This window comes from Rattus norvegicus, chromosome 5, assembly GCF_021556685.1.
Source record: "Rattus norvegicus strain SHRSP/BbbUtx chromosome 5, alternate assembly SHRSP_T2T, whole genome shotgun sequence".
Lineage (NCBI taxonomy): Eukaryota > Metazoa > Chordata > Mammalia > Rodentia > Muridae > Rattus > Rattus norvegicus.
The window spans coordinates 101,047,144-101,069,977 of record NC_141538.1 but is presented as its reverse complement, the minus strand read 5'-3'; the positions used below and the strand labels follow the sequence as shown (position 1 = coordinate 101,069,977).

Sequence of the window (22,834 nt, the reverse complement as noted above, 5' to 3'; positions counted from 1 at the left end):
CTGCCAGGTGGGAACCAGGTGGGAGCCAGGTGGGAGCCAGGTCGGGGCCAGGTGTATAAGAAAGATTGCTTGGCTACCCCAACTCCCAACTCCGTTGTGTGTCTGTCTGTCTCTGTCTTTCTCTGTCTCTGTCCCTCTCACCCCTCCCCCTCTCAGCACTCTTCCTCTCTCTACCTCTCTCCATCTCCTATTCTCCACTCCCCAACCCCTTTCCTCCCCTGCTTCTCTGCTCTCTTCCCCACAAAACCCAAGAGGAAGAACCTATTTTCTCTTCCTTCCAGCCAGCCTCTTTCTCCCTTCCTCTCTCCTCACTCTTTTTGTTCTTCTCTGACCACCTCCTTTCTCTACCTCTACACCTTTCCCAGGTCCCCTTCCCTTCCCCCAATAAAATTCCTTTTCACTAAGCCACTTGCATGGTGGTGATTCCTCAGGGGACCAACTTGGCCTGTCCACTGAGGTGCTCCCTCAGGTTGCATTTTACTGCCCTTTCATGAAACACAAGCACCCTTAAATAGTCAAATGAAACAGATACAGAAAAACTTTTTTTTCTTTTTTAAATGATCAGAGGTCACTCTAGGAACACATTTTCTTTTGGGGAAAGAGGGGAGGAGAATTTATGTTGATGCTCTCTCAGAGGCCATGGAGGCTCACAATGCTCTGGAAACTTCACCAGTTCCTACCAGTAAGGTTCGCAATATTCTCAAAGACATTTAACGTCATAGGCTAATGTGAGGCTTCTCCAAGGACCACAGCTGCTACAGCTCTTGGAGTGCTTCAAAGTTTTTCAATGAATGGGCCTACGGGGATGGCTATGTAATAAGTTTAATTAAGAGACTACATTTACTACTTAAACAACCCACTAAAAAATATTATAGCACTAAAGATAAGGATTATGATCTTTATCAAGATGTAAAAGCCCCAAAATGTTCTGTTGCTTTATGCCTTGGAAATCACAATTAACTTTACGGCTAGAAATTAACTAAAAGAAGTGTTTTATTTTTCTGTTTGGACTTGACAGGATAGAGACTCTTACAGACATTACTTAACTGTGGAAATTACTAACATATTAAATAGTCCAATAACTTCACTAGGGCATAGTTTCCACATTTTGTAGGAGTTTACATAAACAGTTCCTTGAAATCTAAACTCTGGAAGGGGCAATAGAGTCCATGACTTGCTATTACTATTATTATTATCATTATTATTATTATTATTATTATTATTATTATTATTATTACTATTACATCTAAACCTGTATGAGTTAGGAGTTTGAGTTTCCAAATATAGGTAGGGTAAAAGAGAAACTCAGACAGCTTGATTCCTTATTCAAATAAACAACAAGCCTAGTTTTGACTTCAAAGGACAGGATGAAATCCTATTTTTCCACGGAGTCATTCTTGCGTTTCTGTCTGTTGGGCAGGCTACTTAAAACTTTTTCCATTGGCTCTCTATTTCATGAAATGTTGATACCATGGTGGAACTGTATAATATATTTTATGTAGCCTGTACGTAACAGAATTTAGCTGCATCCTCTGAATTTGAAATAGGTCAAATTACTAAGCTGCAGATATGTGGAATCCATTAGCCCACAGATCTAATATATACAAGGACAATGGTTAATAATACAATATGGCATATCAGGAATTTGTTAAGAGAGCAGATTTTAAATATCTTACCACAACAATATCTTAAATGGTTGTCTATGAGCATATTAATTTATGTAACTATGAAGTCACTTAAGTCTAAAAGCACAGCATCCTGTTCACCTTAAATGTAAATAATAAAAATTAGTATGCATAAATTTTTAAATGCCTGCCATATTCAAGGAAGTTAGAATTATTTATCTGTTTGTTCATTTAGCTAATTAGTTATTTACAAACTGGCTGGCCCGAAACTCTATAGAGACCAAGTTGGCCTTCTGTGATTGATGGCAAGACTGTCATACATGGCACAAAAATAATTGTACTGAATTTTATTTCTCATAAAAATTAGGTTGTTTATTTGTTCCAATGTACTATTTAAAAGTTGACTTATTATAGCAAATGTATCTAATCAGCTGGATACCTGAGCACTTTTAATCCCACCACTTGGCAGGCAGAGGCAGGTGGATCTCTTAAGAGTTTGAGGCCAGCCTGGCACACATACATAGAGATCCCTGCCAGCAAGGCTACACTGTGGGACTCTGCCTCCAAATCAACAAGGAGGAAACAAAAAAGAAAGAAAGGAGGAAGGGAAGGAAGGAGAGCAGAAGGGAAGAGGGGAAAAAGACAAAAACCATAGGCAATCCATATTATTTAAGGGACTATAATGTTCATTTATAACATTTAAATCTGAATATCTGGTAGTGACACTATACTGTTCCGAAGGCTTGTGTATTTGAACTTGGTTGATAAACTCCCAAGTGAATGTTTCAACGCACCAATGAAAGATGGCGTACAGATAAGCATAAAAACTGTAGGTAGGGAATCAAGAAACCATGGTTAATTGTGGGGGTGGGATACTGTATTTTATGAAACATACTAACTCAGGATTGATGACACATTGATAAGGTTGCTTAAAACCCTTCAATACATTCTGATGATATCTTAATATTGGATAAAGACAATATTTTCCCCAAAAGAAGAAACTCTACAACATGGACACAGAACACTCTTGCACGTCTATCCTGTTATATACGATGGTGTGCTTGCTTTCAAGGGAAATTCAACAGACAACAAGAAGGCTCACTAAATAAGAAAGCAAATAAATGAATAAATAAATAAATGGTAAGAAAGTAAGTATAACAAGTAGGGCTCGCTAAATAAATATGTAAATAAATAAATAAGTATATAAATAAATACTTATAACAAAAGTAGGGCTCTCTCCTCACAGCTTACTGATACAAAGGGGGGATGACAAAGACTTTACCATTACTGACTATCAAGAGGTGGCTGAGAATACAAATATACTTGTGCTTTCTATTCTTAGCCTCTAATATTGCTAATTCTGAAAATTGCTGCCGCCAGATTCAATGTCTCGAAAATAGCTGCTCCAGCACGACAAATTAGCATATATTCAATGTTAATTCATCGCCTCTCGTTTTGCAGGACCACAGATGAGGATGATAAAAGCAGATGCCTGACATACGGCAACAGATGGGTCAACACATTTTAAAGAGCTGCTGGGAATAGAATGATTCGCTTTCCTCAATTTATATCAAAACGAAGGTGAAAGGAGTGAAGCAGACGCCATTCAAGCGAGGCAGGCATTGGAGGCTCCTAATTTTCCCACAATTTTTATGTGTCCTTCAAAACTATGGGACCTGCCGTTTTCTAGTGCCTTTCATGACACAATGTCAGTCTTATCCAGGTAGAAAAACTCATAAACAAACGTCAGAGAACTGTGGATAAGAACTTGCTACACTGTAGACTATGACAGTTGGTGGCAGGAATTATTAGAGCAGATGGTACCTAATGAATTCATCAGGACAGGTCCAGACATCAGCTCCTAAGTCCAAGTATACGATCCTTGCTCATGGGATTGCCTAACCTAATGTGACCTGAAATTTTTCATTTGCAACTTTACGCATACACTTGCCTTTTATTATAATGCAGACATAGGAAAGAGTGATGCATAAAACTCTCACTCAACTATGACAGTGCTTCGACAGCCTCAGGTAGGAGTCTGCCCATAGAAGTAGCATTCCATTATTGCCCTGCAGTAAGGGAAATCCAACCATTACGTGGAGGTGGTTGTAGAGTTGATTACAAGGGAACAAGCAATGCCCACAGAGTGAAAATGAATGCCTGGATTTATTGGGTACCATTTTTCATCACAGCCTTAGCCAGGACGTCAAATTATGTACTTTCTCTTGTGTATAAATTTTTAAAATGAAGTTTTGTTACGTTGATTTCTCCCTGCTAGGCCAAAGTTTAAAAAAAAAAGAACAAAATCAAAAATAACCTCTTAAAATTCTTATAGCATTTCCTAAATTAAAACAAAGACTCCATGCTTCCCTACATTTGAACACATGAACAACAAAAGCTCATCTTACGTACAACCACTCAGGAGAATGTAAGATGCTTTTATGGCAGTTAAAATCTTGGCAGACAGAGCTTCAAAATCTAATCTGTAGTGCAGAGACTCCTCTGACATCAGTAAAACCGCCTGGCTTCTGTGGTCTGTCTCTCCCCTGGTTCCGGATCATGATTACAAACTGAATGTGGAATTTGTCTCTTAATGATTTGCCTGCACTGCTTCTGTTCAGCAATCAGACTGTGATTCTCACTGCCACTGGTTTTTCCTCCAGTGACAGCAGGATGAGCTTCCTGGGCTGATTTTTGCAATTATGAGAGTCCGCTGCTCTGGAAGCAGGGTAAAGGAGGACCTGCAGTGATGTGCTGAGTTCTGCAAAGAGGCCAAGTTCCCTTCAGTACAGTTCTAGGGGATGGGAGAGGAGAACCTTCTGTCAGCCACACACTGCAGAGGGAGCGGAGCGCTGTGTTCTTTTTCTATCAGTTTTCCTCTATCATGTCATGGAGAAATTTTTAACGTTCAAGGTAGTGTCCATACTGACAGGGATAGATCCCGATAATAATTACAGTACAGACAAAGGCAAGTTATGTTTAAACAGCTTTAGTGTCATACACTATAACTAATACTTCAATGTATGTCCTTTTCCCTATACTTATTAACATCCATAAATGGTAGCTATATTCTTCAAACAGCAACCTGATAGAAGTCATTCTGCTAGGAATCGCTGGGGATGAAATTCAGGCCTAGTTCTTAGCAGCTTAAAGTGGAACCTGCCAGTCTACCCCATGAAAGACTCTGAAAACAGAATGCTATACACTTTCACAGATAAAAAAATTCAATGTGACAAGAGAAACCTACATCAGGAATTAAATCATGTAAAAACAATGACACTTATTCCTTGGGCAAGAATTATTTGAACATAACATGAATGTATAAAGTATTCATGAAAATTAAAATCTAAGGAATGAGTTAAACATGTAGTACTATAGAGCAGCACACACAAAAGGCAAGTAGTCATATAATACAAATGATGTTTAAGACAGTCACATAGAGAGATCAGAGAGATGGCTCAGAACTTAAGAGTACTGGCTGGGCTGGAGAGATGGCTCAGTGGTTAAGAGCACCCAACTGTTCTTCCAGAGGTCATGAGTTCAATTCCCAGCAACCACATGGTGGCTCACAACCATCTGTAAAGAGATCCGATGCCCTCTTCTGGTGTATCTGAAGACAGCTACAGTGTACTTATATATAATAAATAAATAAATCTTTAAAAAAGAAAAAAAAGAGTACTGGCTGCTCTTCCAGAGGACCCAGGTTCAATTCCCAGCATACACAGGGTGGCCCACAACCATCTGTAACTCCAGCTCCAGGTCATCCGAACATCCTGTTAACCTCTGCGGCCACCAGGCATGCAAGACAAACATGCAAGCAAAACACTCACACACATGAAAATAAATAAATCTTTTCCATGACAGTTACATGGGGAAAACTTAAAAAAAAAACCAATAAAACAATATCAAGCAAGGGACTGGGCTCCCATAGAGGTGAGGATAGAAATGACAAGGTGTACCTTCTGCAGTGAAAACAACTACAGAAGAAATCATGCAAATGAAATGAAATGCCCTCAATAACATGATGCTGTATGCACAGTGTAATCGGACTTCTGTTCCTCCTAGGAGTGGAGAATTATGTATCTGTGTCATTAGGATGATTGAAGTATTTAATTTTTTTCTGTAGAAGACTTTGATATAGTAACCCAGGCAAATTTAATTTATCGAGACGGTATTATAAAACCACAAAACCATTATAAAAATGGGTTTAGAGACAATAGGAAGAGAACAAATATTTTTGAAATATTTATATCACATACAAGTTTAATAGTCTTGTTTCTACTCTCGTTCCAAAAATATGCTGTCACGGTTTACTTGAGTCCACATTTCATTCCTCAGTAATCAACAGTGTTTTCTTGTTTATGGCTGGTTCAAAAGTATGTCTATTAAAGATACTAGATATAAAACACATGGAAACTGTTTATCTCTGATGAAAAGAAATACAAGAAAACGAGCAAACATGCAAAATCACCCCTACCTGCCTTCTATACTATTACTTCCCTAAAATAGCAACTCTAATTGGTCCTTATTGATTAATCAGCCCTACTCAAACTTCTTGGTTTGCCATTCTCTTATTTAGGATTATTCAACCTTTTTAACTAATCTCGCTTTCACTAACTCTGAACACACCGTCGTCCATCTGTCTCAATCATTCTTATTACAGTTTCACAGTAAGTCAATACTTCTCACTACGTCTGAGTTGCTGAAGCTATTTAAACAATCACACGTCTCCTCAAAGGGCCACTCTTACAAGTTAACTACCTTAATCTGCTCCTCCAATGAATTCCTGTGCTCTCTTAATTTCTAAAGCTGTGTAAATTGGATATGGTTCTAGCTAAAAATGTATTATCTACTGAGAGATCCACAAAGGAACAAAATCAAAACCAATATTGAGCAAAATGTAACTAATTGTTCGACCCTCAGGATAATAAGTCAGAATTAACTACATGTAATGTGGGAGCTAAGGTTGGAAGGAAGGGAAGAGACAGGAAAGGCAAGTGAGCCTGCTGAAGGGTCTCAGGAGTGGAAGTGAGGCTCCAGTTGGGAATTAAGGTACTAATGTATAGCCCCTGTGCCCAGCATCAGGTACACAATTATAAAATAATAATTTTCTTTATTAAAAAATAAAAACATAAGCTATATTAAAAATACCTTTGAGATTTTAAAAGAATTTTTAATGCCATAGAAATTAAATTATTGAATAGTAGCCCATGCCTTAATACTAGATTCACCTGTAAGTAACCTGAAACCTGTGCCTCCAGTGTTATCTGTACCCTGTGTGGGGTTTATCACAGGAATCAATATTGCTGATAACTAAAAATGTGTGCTCTGTTTACTCCAGGACTTCTGCTGAAGCATTTCCTGAGGCAGAGAGGTCAAGCCCCATCTCGGCAACGTACGTACATTGTGAAATGGTGTGCCCATGAGTTTTCATCCGCACCTGGTCCAACAAGAAGTGAGGATTTGGAAATATGTGTGTTTACTATGGGTTTGTATGAATAGTACTTAACTTAAACACACAGATACCTAAGACAAAATTAACTCATGTAGAAGGGCATGGAGCAGAAAAATAGATTCATTCCTGTTGGCCTAATTATTAAGAGTATAAATCAATCTGACTTCATAACTTTAATTCTTTTCTTTGCTCTCGGAAGAGTTGGTACATTGGAGCAGCAACAAATACTCTACACATAAGAGTAGTTAAGCAGCATACGATTTTTCAGTTGCTTCCTCTTACTGCATCAAAACCAAGTCAATGATTTAAAAATAAAAAAATCCTCACAGTACATTCCTCTGTAAGAACTGGGTGAAATCCAAATGGAGTCCATTTGTCTCGAGACCGAATGCAAACAAACATGACCCAGCACTTCATGTGTTGAAACTCCAGAATATTCCCAGTAGTGATGCTAGACTTTTGGAATTAAAGTGTAAATGGAAATGAATGTCCTCTATTTATATTGGCCAAGCCCTGACACCTGGAACAACCAGTTTTGGAAGTGGCAAAGCTGGCCTGTCTTTATCAGTGTGAATTCCCTCCATTTCTGAATCTTCATTTTCAAATAAGCAGGGTATTAGATACTCCCAGGAGAGTTAACTAATGATGAATGGTTATGAGTAAGAGTTACAGCACATCTGATAATCCCTTTGGCTCACTTGATTACTGGTGCCAATGAAGATGATGGTATGATCTAATGACCATACCCAGCACTCACGACATGACCCGAAATCAGTGCAGACATCTGAGAAAATGTTTCCATCTTGTTCCATGCACAGCAATGTGAAGAATGGAGATTTCATTACCCTTTGGTATGAGATTACATGGCATGTATAGGTTGACTTGTGGTGGCTTATGCTTTCCCAGAATTCTAAAGGATGACTACTGAAGGACAGCAGATGAAGCAGAACTCCGGAAATTTGAAGACCCAACTCCGGAAATTTGAAGACCCACTACTAAACCCTTTCTCCCCTAGTTTGAGGCCTAGTAATATGGCCTGACTCTGGGTGAATATTAAGTCCAGTGTCTACTAAAATAAGACTCCCTGCATTATTGTCCATTTTCTCTACTGGCCAACCCACTCACATAAAGACCATAAATGGATTAATTGTACAGACTCTCCCTCACGCATTTACTATGGCCATTTCCAGGCTAAGTTTTAGAAATTTCCAAATAAAGGATAATTGGCACAAGCACAGTTAGTTACTACAAGGCACACAACAAAAGGCAAATCTTAAAAATGAAATAATGCAGTTACGAAGAGGAACTGTAAAGGATAAAATTCTATTTGATTGCCTGGAATTTTCAGGACCACAGTCTTCAGTAAACACTGATTGTAGCCAAATTAAAGAAAATTAAGTGGAGAGTTTTCAAGTTCGTTCTATCTATCTATCTATCTATCTATCTATCTATCTATCTATCTATCCATCTATAATCCGCCAAGCGAGGCTGAATTTTACAAGCCACATGTAATATTGCTCACGAGAGAGCAGTCTTCCTAGTTTCACTGCCTCCTAAATCAGCAGCTAGAACACCAGGCAAACGGCCATTTATAGACACAATTCTAAGACACATACTGTATGGCAGATGTATACGATAACCACTGTACTGACAATAGAGCCCACAGATATTGCATTCATTATCTAATTGCAATTGTATAACCTGAAGAATGATGAAAGAGACACAGAAAAAAAGTGCTTTGATGGCTATAAATATGGAACATGTATGCATCTCAAAAAAAGATACCATTGTGCTACTATTGTGAATCATACTGTAAATATCTGCTTTGCAGGATCTCTGACACTTGACCCTGGTGGGGAAAGTGATGATTCATCTCTGGTCTCTGGTAGGCTTAGTGTTCTGTCACAAAACTTTCTAAGGACAAATCTGAATTCCATGGGAAAAAGGTAAGATATGTTAGTAATTGTTTCATTACTGCACAACAATATACACAGGAGAGGAAAAAAGACACCTCCCACCAAGAAGGCCTTGGGGAAATACTCATTAAATTCCTGAGAAGCACAGCAATATCATACTTGCTCTCTCTAGAGATTTAAGAATCATTTGTGGGCAGTGTGTGTGTGTGTGTGTGTATGTGTGTGTATGTGTGTGTGTTTGTGTGTGTTTGTGTGTGTATGTGTGTGTATGTGCGTGTGTTTGTGTGTGTATGTGTGTGTATGTGTATGTGTGTGTATGTGTATGTTTGTGTATGTGTGTGTGTGTTTGTGTGTGTATGTGTGTGTATGTGTATGTATGTGTATGTGTGTATGTGTGTGTATGTATGTGTATGTTTGTGTATGTGTGTGTGTGTGTGTGTGTGTGTTGTATAGAAAGAGGGAGAAGGAAGAGAGAGAATTGAACAAATATAAGGTTTAGAGGGTCCTGGGAAAGCACAATACATTGATTTAGGTCCTGGTTTTTTTGTTGTTGTTGTTTTTGTTTTTGTTTTTTTGCAACCTTTAATAAAAGTCTAAAATATTTCAAAACAAATGGGTTTTAAATGTCTGCCACATATTTCGAATTTTTCCTGTAGAGGATTTGAATTAAAAAGACTGATTATAGGCAGGAAAATTCCATGCAGTGGTGCTTCTCAGAAGGCAAAGCCTGATGTTTTGGGAAAGGCAGTATTTACACAGCTGTATACAGACAAAAATATCCAGATTCAAGTATACAGTTCCTGCTCTAGCGGCAACGCTAGATTATGTGGTGGCCATTTTAAATCTTCCCATTAATGTAGTTTCAAATGAACACACACAAATAGATTGATTCATCGAAACTCCTACCAATAGGCATCCCAGAGAGAAACTTCAAGAAGCGTAGTGTTTCTATTTCTACCCACTCATCTTACCCACGTGGATCTTGTTTATGTGAAGATCACCGCAAGTTTTCTGTTTTAAATACCTCAATATAATGTGTCCAAGCCACACTGTCCTCATAATATCCTGGTTCCAGACTGAACAGGTAGCCAAGGACAGTTCATACCCTAACGCTACCTAGCTCTCGTGTGCAACTGTCAAATTAAATCAAATTAAATGATTATTCCTTTTCAGCTAAAAGTGTACGAATTGCACCAGGCAATTGTTCTTTCCCTATGTGTACTAAATGACATGAGGTCTAACCTTTTTTGTGTCTCTGTTAAATTGTTTCTTTACCCTCAAACCTCAAAATCTCATACAGAGCAGGAGAAGATGGCAGAAGTAAGGTGTGAGTGCTTTCTGTGCACTCCCCTTCAGGCAGGGCTCTGTCAACATTCTTAGCCCCAGGGTTACTGAGATAGGCTGGATCCAAAGACCGAGTGACCAGGAACAAATTCTCCATCACTCTCTCAAAGCAGGAAGAAAATAGTTGTCTTATTTTTTATTTTATTTTATTTTATTTTATTTTTTTATTTTATTTTTACTTCTATTACCACAATCACAGAGAGCAAGAGGATGCTGCAGTCTCTGATCAAGAGCCCAGTTCCAAATGCCTGGGTTTGGCTGGTGGGCCTGCGTTCTTTGTTCTATTCTGGAAAAGTGCTGCTGGCACACTCCAAACATGAAAGCTGGAAATAGACAGAGGTATACTTTAGTTCACAGTGAGCTTGAAGGAAATGGCAAGGCCGTTGGGAGACACAGGCATCAAATTGCTTAGGCACAGCGATGTCCTAGGCTACACTCTAGCATAGCAGATAAAAGTGTGAGCCACTAACCAGGTCAGGATACAAGATCTAATGCTGCCACATCAGGAGTGGGGAATGATGCGACATCTACATAATTTTGTCAGACTTTAACTGCAAGGAAACCTTTTACCAGAGGCACATGAATGTCTTTCAAGCCATAACAGTATTTCACTATAGGACAATTTCTGTCAGTTCAGTCCTTACCTGCCTATAACTCAGTAAGTTTTACAGTGCGACTAAAACCACAGATCTAAAGGACAAAACCAAGTTATACTGAGAGCCCCATGTGTATTATCTCGGCGATGCAATTTATAGTCTCATTGTACGGGCAGAAGACTAAAGTATAGGTTCTCACTATGGCCTGAGTCACGTACAATCCTAAGAAGAGGAGTTCTGTACCCTTAATTATTTCTAATCCTCTGGTCTTGACAAGGATTATTTTTCTCTCTAAAAGCCTTTAAATTGTTTTCTGGGAGACGAATGTTTTTTCTCAACTCCTCTTGCCGGCAGTATTCCTGCTATCCTGAACTGCTGAGTAGACTGCTCTGTAAGTGCCTCAGAGTATTATCAACTCCATCAATGCCTCCTTTGCATGGACCAGATACGGCACAGTTTTATTTATACTGTTGGACTTTGGCTTTGCGGTCATTGGTTTGTGACAGTCTCTGGTTCTTCCCTCTTGGAGAAAGAAAGTATTTAATTTGTTTGATTATTATAATTATAAGTAGTAGTAGTAGTAGTAGTAGTAGTAGTAGTAGTAGTAGTAGTAGTAGTCGTTGTCATCGTAGTAGGATTGGAGCCCACAGTCAAGAGACTTTGGATATTCTGAAGAAAATGAATATTTGTAAGGTTTCAATTTTTTAGTTTGTGAGACTTTTAAAGTTATACTATGATTTGTTTAAACTGTGATGTTAATATCATATCTTGAGAGTAATCAAGAAAGAAAAATTAAGATTCAATAGGGATGTGTTTGTCAGATTGACAACGGTTCGATTGGCTAAGTTTGTCTGTTGTCACTATGACACAAGCTGTAGTCATCTAGGAAGAAGAGTCGCTTCTATCAGAATAGCCTATAAGCCCAGGGCCACTTTCTTGATTAAGGATTAATGTGGAAGGACCCATCTCACTATGGGTTGTTCCAGCTCTGCATAGGTGGTTCTGAGTTACATAAAAAAGAAATATGTATTTGTGTGTATATGTATATGTTATGCATATGTATATGTATGCTATGACAGGCAACAACTCCCTTCCTCCCTAAGTTGCTGTTGATCATTGTATATTTTTACAGCAACAGAAAGTAGAGTAACATAGTGTATATTTATTCTACTGGTTCTGTTCCTCTAGAAAACCCTGACTAATATAACATGTATATATAAGTAATTTCTCTAGTCCATAGACTATATTAATAACATTAATATTAAATCAACAATACTATAGTAATAATGATGGCTCAAAATTTGATGAGCTATATATGATGTGTGTGTGTAAGTAGATGCATGAGTATGTGCATGAGTGTGGAGGTCAGAGGACAACCTCTGGTGTCATCCTTAAGAATGTCCCATGCTTTCTTTAAAGGAAGTTTCTCATTGTCCAGGAAATGGTGAAGTAAGCTACACTGGCTAGCCAAGGAGTCCCAGGGAGCCACTGTGTCTTTTGTCCCAGATCTGAGATTTCACTCATGCACCATATGCCAGGCGCTTTTACATGGGTTCTTGGGATTGAACTCAGGTCATGATCATGAGGCAAGCACTTTATAGAATGAGCGATTTCTTAGTACCGTTGGACTTTTAGTAATGACGCACAGTGATAAATGTACAGAAAAAGTAGACTTTCACACAACTCTATGGTTATTTCTGCAACAATGACAAGGATGGAATGAATAGGTTATGTTGGGGGTGCCTTTTATCTTATTAAAACAATAGCATCAACCTTATACAGGTTTCCCTCCCACAGCAAAGCATTGGTGACCATGCTTCCGGTGTGTGTATAATGCAGCGCATGGCCACTATCTTCTCTTTGCAAACACACCTGAAAGTGTATTGCTCTTGGCCTCTAATGTCGAACATAATCACAGCACGCTAGCTCTGCTTTGAAGCAACGTGTGTATGACAGATGATGGTTATCATAAATAAAAGAATCATGGAAAACTATTGATTGATTGAACTTAGAAAAATACCTGAATCATGAGCCTCTAAGAGTTATGAATATATCTGGGCATGATGGCACATACCTTTAACCCCAGCTCTCTGGAGGCAAAGTTTGGAGAATCTCTGTGAGTTCAAGGTTAGACTGTTCTTCACAGACAGTTAGTCTGCATAGGAAGAACCAGTTAGGGCTGCATAGGAAGATTCTATTCCGTTGGCCTAACAACCTATACATACTGGTATCAACTTGTTATAGATTCATCTGAAGCTCCAGTTCATATTCATTCATTCATATTCTCTCTCTCTCTCTCTCTCTCTCTCTCTCTCTCTCTCTCTCTCTCTGTGTGTGTGTGTGTGTGTGTGTGTGTGTGTGTGTGTGTTTGTGTAGGACAGAGATTAATGATCAATTTTGAGTGATTTTTTTTTTCTATTGGTCTTCACCAAATTTGGGGGATGGTTCCTGCACTGAACTTGGAGCTTACCAACTGAACTAGATTATGGGCCTATGGGGTTGTGAAGCTATATGGCTCCTCCTCTCTCTTCCCTACCCCATGCTGGGGTTACAGACTTTACTGCTGAGGCTTTAAATTCAGGTCCATAGTGTTGCTCAGAAAACACTTTATGCATTATGCCACCTTCCCGGCCCCTGCCTGAGTTTAAAAGCCCCTTCCAAAGTCTACCCAGGCCCTGGCAAACCAGAATGCTACCATTTGAATAGTAAAAGTGGAGGACTGAAAGAAAATTCAAGGGGCTGAGAGACAGCTCAGCTGGTAAAAGCACATACTGTCCTTGTAGTTTTTGTCCCCCATAAGCCACAGGATGGCTCCCAACTCTGTAACTTCAGTTCCAGTGGGTCCAGGAGACCCCGTGATTCCATCTCACATTAACAGATGGTCAGGGATTCCAAAGACTTTCACAGGAATCTTAATTCCATAGTTGTACCTTAAAAACTAAAGTCCCAAAGTGGGAAAACACCTTTTCAATGTGGCTCACTTAAATGGAAGATAAGAGGTATATTTTTATGTCGGCACAGAATAAATGCTCTGAGTTTAGAATTCTTTTTTTAAACAATGCAGCATGCTTCTGTTATGCAACCTGTATGGAGGAAATTCTTTTCTCCTAAAAAATGTTCTGAGGATGGGTGTGGTGGTGCATTCATTTAATTTGAGCACTTGAGGGACACAGGTAGTTGACTCTGTGAGTTTGAAGCCAGCCAGGGTTATCATATGCAGTGAGACCCGGTCTCCAAAAAAAAAAAAAAAAAAAAAGGAGGAAGGAAGTTAGTTATGTTATTTATTGGGTCTGGGTCTGCAACATGGCTTAGCACATTTGATAACCTGAGTTAAGTCCCAGGACTTACATGGTAGGAAACCAATTCCTGAGTTGTCCTCGGTCTCTCTCACACAGGCATGCTCAGACAATAGTTTGTGGAAATGTAATGGTTTTCAAGTTCTCTGTTTATTGTCAATGAGCTTCTAGCAAAGTGACATTAGGGCTGCTGTCAATCCAAGACCCACTCGTTAGGAAAGTACGCCTCCTAAAAGATTTACTTATTACATTAAGAATACTAACATTTCATGGGCAAAAAGACAGAAGCAGCTACTGCTGGGAACTAGCTGTCCTCCATGTCTTTATCCCTAGGTTAAACCCTTAATTAACATGATTGCCAGGATCACCTCATGAGTCAGAAGGGCTCATCCTCATGAGTCACATCCACAGCCAGGCTCCCCTGTCTCAAATGTAGCATCTGGGCGCCCGCTGACATGTTGGCTTGTAATCATTCTCTGGCCAAATTATATTCCTAGTTTATCTTTTCAACCATCTTGAGAACTCATTAAGGAAAATGCCTCCACTTCCCAGCTTCTACCTAGAGGCAACCAAGTAATAAAAATCTCCCTGCCTATCTTGAAGTGTACCCAAAGCCAAGTGTGAAGCTAATAAAATTAAAACTTGCTTTTAAGGGAATTTCAAAGTTTTTTAATAACAAAAATAAAGAAGTCATTTAAAATAGGGAAGGGGTATAGTAAAAAATCAGTAAGAAAAGTATCCATAAAAGTCAAGCAGAAATCTATTTTCAAGATTTTTTCAAACATTTTAATTTGCGTTCTAGTATCATTTATGATTTTTTTTCTTAAAAAAATTAGATTTATTTATTTTATGTTATGTTATTTGAGTGTTTTGCCTGCATGTATGTATGTGGGTACAGGGAACTGAACCAGGGCTCTCTGCAGAAGCAGCAAGTGCTCTTAACCACTGAGTCACCTCTTGAAATCATGTTTTCTCCCATATGTGTATGTGTGTCTAGTCCAAACTTCACTAAAGACAAAAGCTGACAACCAGTTGCAGTATGTGATGTGTTAGGGTAAGAAAGTCTAAGTCACAAACTTCGGAATTCTATGCTCACCGATATTAAAATCTGCAAACTATGGCTCCCAATGTGGAAATCAGGACACAGTGTTTTCATGTCTGCTTTCACAATGACTCCAGCCCACCTAAAGTTTGTAAAGGGTCTGCTCCTGAGAGACCCCTGACTGGGATCCACATGGTCCCTCCCACGGTCAGTGCCTCTCCTAGACCACAGCAGACTTTGACTCTCTAATACTGCTCTAGGAGGCAACACCAGGACTGTGCATTAGATCCCTTGTAAGTTCACACACACACACACACACACACACACACACACACACACACACACACACACAAAATTACTGACTGATAAATGAGTTCACACTCACAACAGCACCTGCCACAAATCCCAAGGGCTTGTTCTGTGGGTTTCTTATCATTTTACGAGGAAGGTACTAAGATATCACAGATTTGCAAGAGCTAAACTACATTTTCTAAAAAGAAATTTCTGGAATACAGACCAGTGTGGGGGGAAAAATAGCACAGTACATAAAATCGGGTGCTATAAGTTCAAATGATAATTTTGTTCACTAATTGTGTGGCTTTAGTCTGCATTCTCAACCCAATTCTATGTCAAGACAGGTTTTTTTTTTCAAGTGTGGATGAAAATACCTCCTTTGTTGTCGTCTAATCTTAGGTACAAATGATATGACATACATTAAAATGAGCTGAGAAGTAATAAACAAATCCGATTGTACAGATTTTGTTTTATCTTCTATATATTGCGCTGTGTTTTGTTTTGATTTTTTTTTTTGTTTTGTTTTTTTATGACAAGGTCTCACTGTGTAGGCCTGGCTGTCCCGGAATTCATAGAAACCTTCCTGCTTCTGTTTCCCAAGTGCTGCCACCACTCACAGGATTCTTGGGTAAATTTTGTATCAGAGGCCCAATACATACCTCTAGCTTCATAATAAATTTCACATGTAATTCTACATTTCTCTCTTGAATTAGCAAATTTCCTAATCTCTAAATTCAAAGTAAGAACCGTTTGCATTGAAAATTTTGTTTCTTTCCCCAAAACATCCTAAAATTACTTAGATTTGATGTCTTGTATCAAGTTATGCTTACAAATGTCCTTATCGATATTTTCCTTGCACATGGCACATTTGTACTATTAAGAAGGGTTTCAACACTAAGGAGTTTGGCCAGAAACAGCTTCCTATCCAACTTTAATGTCTTTACCCACCTTTCTGCCTTACAAACCACCTTCTGGATTTCTAAGAGCAATGACTACAGCATTTACAGACAAGGATAAAAGATGTTATCCGCAGAAGCAGAAACAGAGATGACTGAGGGCGGAAGGGATGCTTCAGAGGTGTTCGGTGGGAAATGTGCTTGCCTCACAAGCATGAGGGCCGGAGTTAGGATCCCTAGCTCCCACACCCATACCAAATGCATTCCTGCAATCCAGTGAACAAGCTGGCTAGCTAGACTAGACAGATGGGCGATGGATGCCTCAGTATGCGAGATGGAGACTGATGGAGGAGTGCACGTGATGTCAGCCTACACATGCACCTGTGCAGAGTTAAGATGAATATACCTCCCCTGCCTTCCAAGTGAAGCCAGTGTTGGAGAGATGGGCTCAATGGAGACTTTTATTAGAACACAGAGTTTATCCCAAAGCATCCACTGTGGCATACTTTTCTCTGAGTCTACAGACCTCACAGAGAATCCAATGGAGATTCATTCATTTATTGCTATTGTCTATTTGTCTTTTCAAAAATTAGAACCGGAGTGCTAGAGAAATGGTTGGACAGTTGTGACCACTTGTTTCTCCTTCAAAGGACCCGTGTTCAGTTCTAGCACCCACGTGGTAGCTCACAACTGTCGGTAATTCCAGTTCTGGTGTATATAACACTGTTTTCTGGCCTTTGAGGACACCAGGTTTGAATGCAGCATACAGACATTCATTCAGAGAAACCATTCACACACGTAAAGCAAAAATATTTTTAAGAAAACTGATACGCCATTATCATTATGAATAGGAAGACACAGCTGAAAGAATTTTTTGCCAACTTGGAAATTTTCATTAGGAAAAACAGATGTCTGGTAGGTAGGTATTCATGGTTGAAAATGACCAGTTCTCCTTATCCTACAGAATTCAATACTACAAATAAAAGCCGAAGTAGCATAAGAAATTGAAAGCTCTTCACGGACAAACTCATTGATTAAAAGGTTTTATATCGGAGTTGGGGATTTAGCTCAGTGGTAGAGCGCTTGTCTAGCAAGCGCAAGGCCCTGGGTTCGGTCCCCAGCTCCGAAAAGAAAAAAAAAAGGTTTTATATCATTTTTATCATTTAGTTTATGAGGCGGGCAGGTGCACGTGACACCGCGGTGCTTGTGTAGAAGTCAGAGAGCAGTTGTGGGAGCCGGTTCTCCCTGGGAATCCTGGGTATCAAGCTCAGGTCATCAGACTTAGGAGCCGGCATCTTTACATCCTCCGAGACCAGTGGTTCCCAACCTTTCTAATGCATCGAACTTCATGCCGCGGTGGCCCTGAACCATAAAATTATTTCATTGCTACTTCATAACTGTAACTTTGTGACTTTATTAGTTTTAGCATAAATATCTAATATGCAAGATATCTGATACGTGACCTCAGATGGGGTCTAGACCCACAGGTTGAGAACCACGGCCTAGACCAGTAGTGACTTTGAACTTGGGAGATGTTTTAGACGCTTGGAGTCTAAGCAATGTCACCTCCTTTGTTTTTTTTTTTTTAATTGCATATTTCAGAGCTCATTGCTTACTAAGATATGGCAACTATGTAACATTTGTAGTGATTAATATATATAACATGTATATGTGTATTTAGGCAGTGAAATATGAATAGTAATAAAAATAATTTGCAATGCACATAGTATATATCCACATATAATATTCAGTTGCACGTAGAAATATATACATATATTTCAATATCTGGAACCTTTTCGAATGGTAAGCAAGTACTGAAGACAGGAAGTCTTCAAGTAGACCATGTTTGGAGATCTAGTGAGGGTCTTTAGAGTAATATTCGATAGTGTTTTAGTAGGTCATGATCTCTGAAGACTTTTTTCTTCGAATTTATGACGGGGGGTCTCCCTATCACAGAAAATAAGAACGGAAGGAAACTTAGATGGGAACCCCCACAGACTACTTTTGTAGAAAGCCCTTCTCACCCCACCCTGGGAGACTGAGAGCCTCTGTTGAAATTTTCCTCCTCTCCAAGTTATTAGAAAATGCTATTGGTTTGTGGCCATTGGCTTCAAAAAGCTTAGAAAGATAATTTCCTCCAATAAGCTCATCATTGTAAAGATCACAGACTGAGATCTGTAGAGGCCAAGACTCGCCCAAGAGCTCAAGGCAAATGAATAAATGCCTTAGTCTAAGGACATCCGGAAGAACAGAACGAGTCTTAGACCTACTTGACCCATTGTCCTAATCCGAGGTTAACAGAAATGGTAGAGAAAACAAGTGCTGACTGAAGACTAGAGGAAAGGGTAGGAGGCAGTCATTAGCGAATCCCTGGGCTCAGGGTCACCTGCTCTCCGGGATCAAAACAGTGAAACAAGCCATTCAGTGGCACATCAAGGGCGAGGAGCCATTGTTTTCAGAACCAGCTGTGGCGAATCTACTCAACAGTGGCCTTGGGACAGCTGCAGCTGCTGCAAAAAGGGGAGGGTGGAGGAGAGCAAACTACCGAGGCAGGCTGCAAGGACCCCGCCGCGCCACCTCTCGGCCAGCTGGGAGGCATTTCAGCGCTAAGTGCATTGGACTAAACCACCCTTTGAACCAAGGCAAAACATAAACCGCTCACAGCAGGCCCAGACCCGCGCAGTTAACTGCGGGCCTTCAGCTGGCTAGAGCGGGAGAATCTGGGGCTGGCAGCTGCAGAGTGGTGCGCAGTGAGTAGTATTATCAGAAAGTAGAGCGGAGCCGACTGAGCTGCCAGGGTACCCCGTGACCGAGCAAAGTCCTCAGGGTTCAAGCCTAGCTGTAGCCGAGTCTAGAGGCGCGCTCCCGCTCACCTCCTCCTGGCTTCTCCCCCGCTCCTGGCCGGCCTCTCGGGTCCCAGGCCCCGGGTCCCCAGGTCGCCTCTGACGCATCACACTCACCATCTCCTGCCTGAGGATGTGCAGTTTGGTCTCTAGCCTCTCCAGGGCGCTGGGGTGGCTACGTCGTGGGGAGCCGGAGGCAGGGGAGGATGAAGACGAGGAGGACACGGAGGGCGCGAAGCTGCTGCAGCTACTGCTGCTGCTGCAGCTCCCACCAACCCCGCTGGGGTCCGCAGCCCCTTCCCGGGGCGCCGGCTCCTCCCCGCGCAGCGAGCGCGCTAGGCTCTCGGGCACTTTGCGCCCCAGCTTCAGCTCGATGTCTCTGAGATCTGGCAGCGGACCGTCTTCCATGACTCTTTGCGAGGGGCGACACTGACAGTAAAGGCAGAGGGCGCGAGGAGGCGGCGGCCTGGCGGGCTCTAGAGCTCAGCACTGGGCTCCCCGGGCCCGGCCTGGGTCCCCGTAGGCGCCCGTGCGCTCCATGCCCCGGGCGCAGTCGGCAGATCTGCACCCGGCCGCAGTTTCAGGCTCTGCTGCTCCGCAGCTAGCAAGATTAGCCAGATCGCTTCATTCCTTCCTTTCTGGCCACTCCACCGCCAAGTCGAGTTAATTGATACTGCAGAGAAGGGCAAAAGCTAGTACGTTATAGCGAGAGACCGGAGAGGGAAATGGAACCTGCTCGATGGGGGAAAATTCCCATTTCAAACTGTCCATTCACGTCCCTGCGCCGTTCACGGTGCCCATCTGGTATTACACCACACAGAATAACGATGTGGCCACACTGCCGGGTCGTTTCATTTTCCAGCCATATGTCGCCAAAGATCAGGCTATCTTGAACGGTCAGAAAATAAAAATCTCTGATCAATGAAAGAAGTGGGTTCTTCGTGTGGGTATGCGGTGTAGACGAATTAAAAAAAATAATAAAAAAAAAATAAAAGACACGCTTAGCTTAGCAGGGGTTCAGGGGCTTCCTGGTTGCTGCAGCAGTGTCCTTTCCTTTTAGGCTGTCTCATCCAAGTCATTGTGTTCCTCAGAGCCTCGGAAACTTTAAACTCGGCTGGCAGGTGGACCAAAGCAGAGCCAACCCTTGTACCGTATGTCACAGACAAGAAGAGCAGCAAGATTTCCAATCCTAAAGCTAAGAAACTGACACACAAGTTCTGCCTCAGCTGAGCATATCTATATTAGGTTACTAAGTTAAACGTTTTCCCTGCTAAAGTACTCTGACAACTACAACCTGTAGAACACATTTTTAACATTAGAGGCAGAAGAATGGCTAAATTTGATGTCGTTTTCTATCCCACAACTTAATAAAGCCAGTAAACATAGCATTAGAAATCTTACCCAATAACTCCCCAAAGAACGGAGAAATTCAATCAATAAATAGTTAAGTGAAAATGTACAATGAGATATAATTGCCTTACCAATATTCCAGTATATTACCCTAATCAGAAATGAAGAATAGAATAGCCAGAGTACATATATATATATGAATATATATATGAATATACATATGAGTATATATATATGAATACTGAGGGGACAGGGGAATTTTAAATTGAGAAAATTGCTGAATCCTTTCTCTTTAATTATAGAAGAAAACTCTGAGAATAACTAGTGAAATCATACTTGTTTTCTTTGATAATTTACCTATAATTTGTCACTATTTAGGAAGAACCACAACTTTTTAAACTATTAATCTGGACTACTTCTACCAAGTAAATTAGCATAAAGTACATAGATTATAAGATTGTTTGAACATCATATTTGTGTCAGTGAGAGTTGAGAGTAGTATTTTTCAACACACTAAACTATAATTTTTGGCTTCCATTGAAGTATTTCCAAGTTGATCCTTTTTTTTTTTCTGGAACCGGTAGAGGTTGTGTCCTTGTTCTTCTGGCCTCCCTTCCCATTCAGCTTTTCCATTCCAAACAACAGATAACTGGAGTTTGGAGTTTGTTTATGTCATTTTCTCATCTAAGAAACCTTAAAAGGAGAAAAAGCATAGACCTTCTGAGTGAAATATCTCCTGTCAGAGAAAACATTGCTGAAATTGTCTTGTCAACAAGCCAGACCTTTGCATGTGTTAACTGTTTTTTAAATGAAAAAAAAAAAGAAAGAAAGAAAAGAAATGTTGTAAGTTAGGTGGCTCATTTCACAGTCAAAACTACCATTTATGGAATAATCTAAGGAGAACCAAATTAAATCTCAGCTCTGCCATAAAACGGCATGTATGGTTTTAAAGCTGGCCCGCCACAAGCTCCTTGCATGAGGATTGCACTGTGGCCTGTAATTATGGACGCTTCTCATTTGAGTCACGGGCAGCTTTTTATTATAAACTGTACAAAGTCCAACACAGAGCTGAATGTAAAGCAAACCTCATGTGTTCGATCTCTAGTTTGATCTTTGTTCAACAAGTCGTTGTTGAGTTATCCTCACCAGAGTGCCTATCTATAACTAAGACAGTAGTTGACCTTATAATAAAAAGTGTATTATAGGTGGGCGGTGGTGGTGCATGCCTTAAATCCCAGCAATCTGGACACAGAGGCAGTCAGATCTCTGAGTTGGAGACCAACCTGGTCTCCAGAGCAAGTTCCAGGAGAGCCAGGGCTACACTGAGAAATCCTGTTTGGAAACAAACAATCAAACAAGTGTATGGTATATAGTTATCGTTTGGTTCTGGTGAAATGTAAAACACATTTAAACATTTAAAGAAAAGGTTAGTTATGCTAAGTTTTAAAAGTGTTCTTTATGATGCCTTATGATATATTTGTTTAAAATAGAAATGTTTTGAGCAGCCGGTTTGGGGAACAACTTAGAATTACAATTCTTCTAGGCCTATAATAGAGTATGGCTATACTATGCTCTACTATGATGATATTTCTCATTCCAAATTTCTGAAAATTGGATTTTTTTTTGTAACAGTTTTCATCTTGAGCACAGTGTCTGTTAAAGATTTACCTATGAGGAAAGTGTGAGAGGGTTGGCCAGTAGCTTATCCCTTGATGTGGGAAACTAGACATAAGCTGCCACTGTGAGCTCTGGATGGGCAGTGGTCAGGGAATAGTATTCTCAGCAGTGCAAGAAGGAAACCAGGGAGAAGAAAACAAAGATGGACACACCCTGGCTGCACGCTTTTAACAGCTCCCTGCCCGTTCCTACTCATCCAGCTCAGTGCTTGCCGGTGCACGGGGTGTTTACTCAGGCCTAATGTACTGAAACACAGAACTGTAAAAGCACGAGGTTTGTGTGTGGCCGGTTTTATGCTTTAGTAGGTGATGGGTCTGGGTGCTGCATTAGTTCTGCCTTACATTAGTCTTTCTAATTTATTAAAATGCATGTGCAAATACGAATGGATGTTAAAGTGTGGAGAACAGAAACTGAACTTCCTCCACCATTGGATTGTGTTCACAGAGAAGAATAGAGGCCTCTTATTTATTATAGAGAAATCCCTGTTGGGTTGATTAAAT

At 40.3% G+C, this 22,834-nt stretch overlaps 1 protein-coding gene across 2 annotated transcripts in view; it reads right to left on the bottom strand.

Moving 5' to 3' along the window:
- Lurap1l (leucine rich adaptor protein 1-like) overlaps positions 1-20,387 on the bottom strand; it is a 48,034-nt gene extending 27,647 nt beyond the window's left edge. The window contains exon 1 of one of the 2 annotated variants that reach the window (XM_087549769.1): positions 19,338-20,387. In XM_087549769.1, the coding sequence (XP_087405895.1) occupies positions 19,338-19,715 (378 nt within the window). In that variant the 5' untranslated portion in view covers positions 19,716-20,387. 2 annotated transcript variants of the gene reach the window in all.
- Between the last annotated feature and the right edge of the window lie 2,447 nt (positions 20,388-22,834).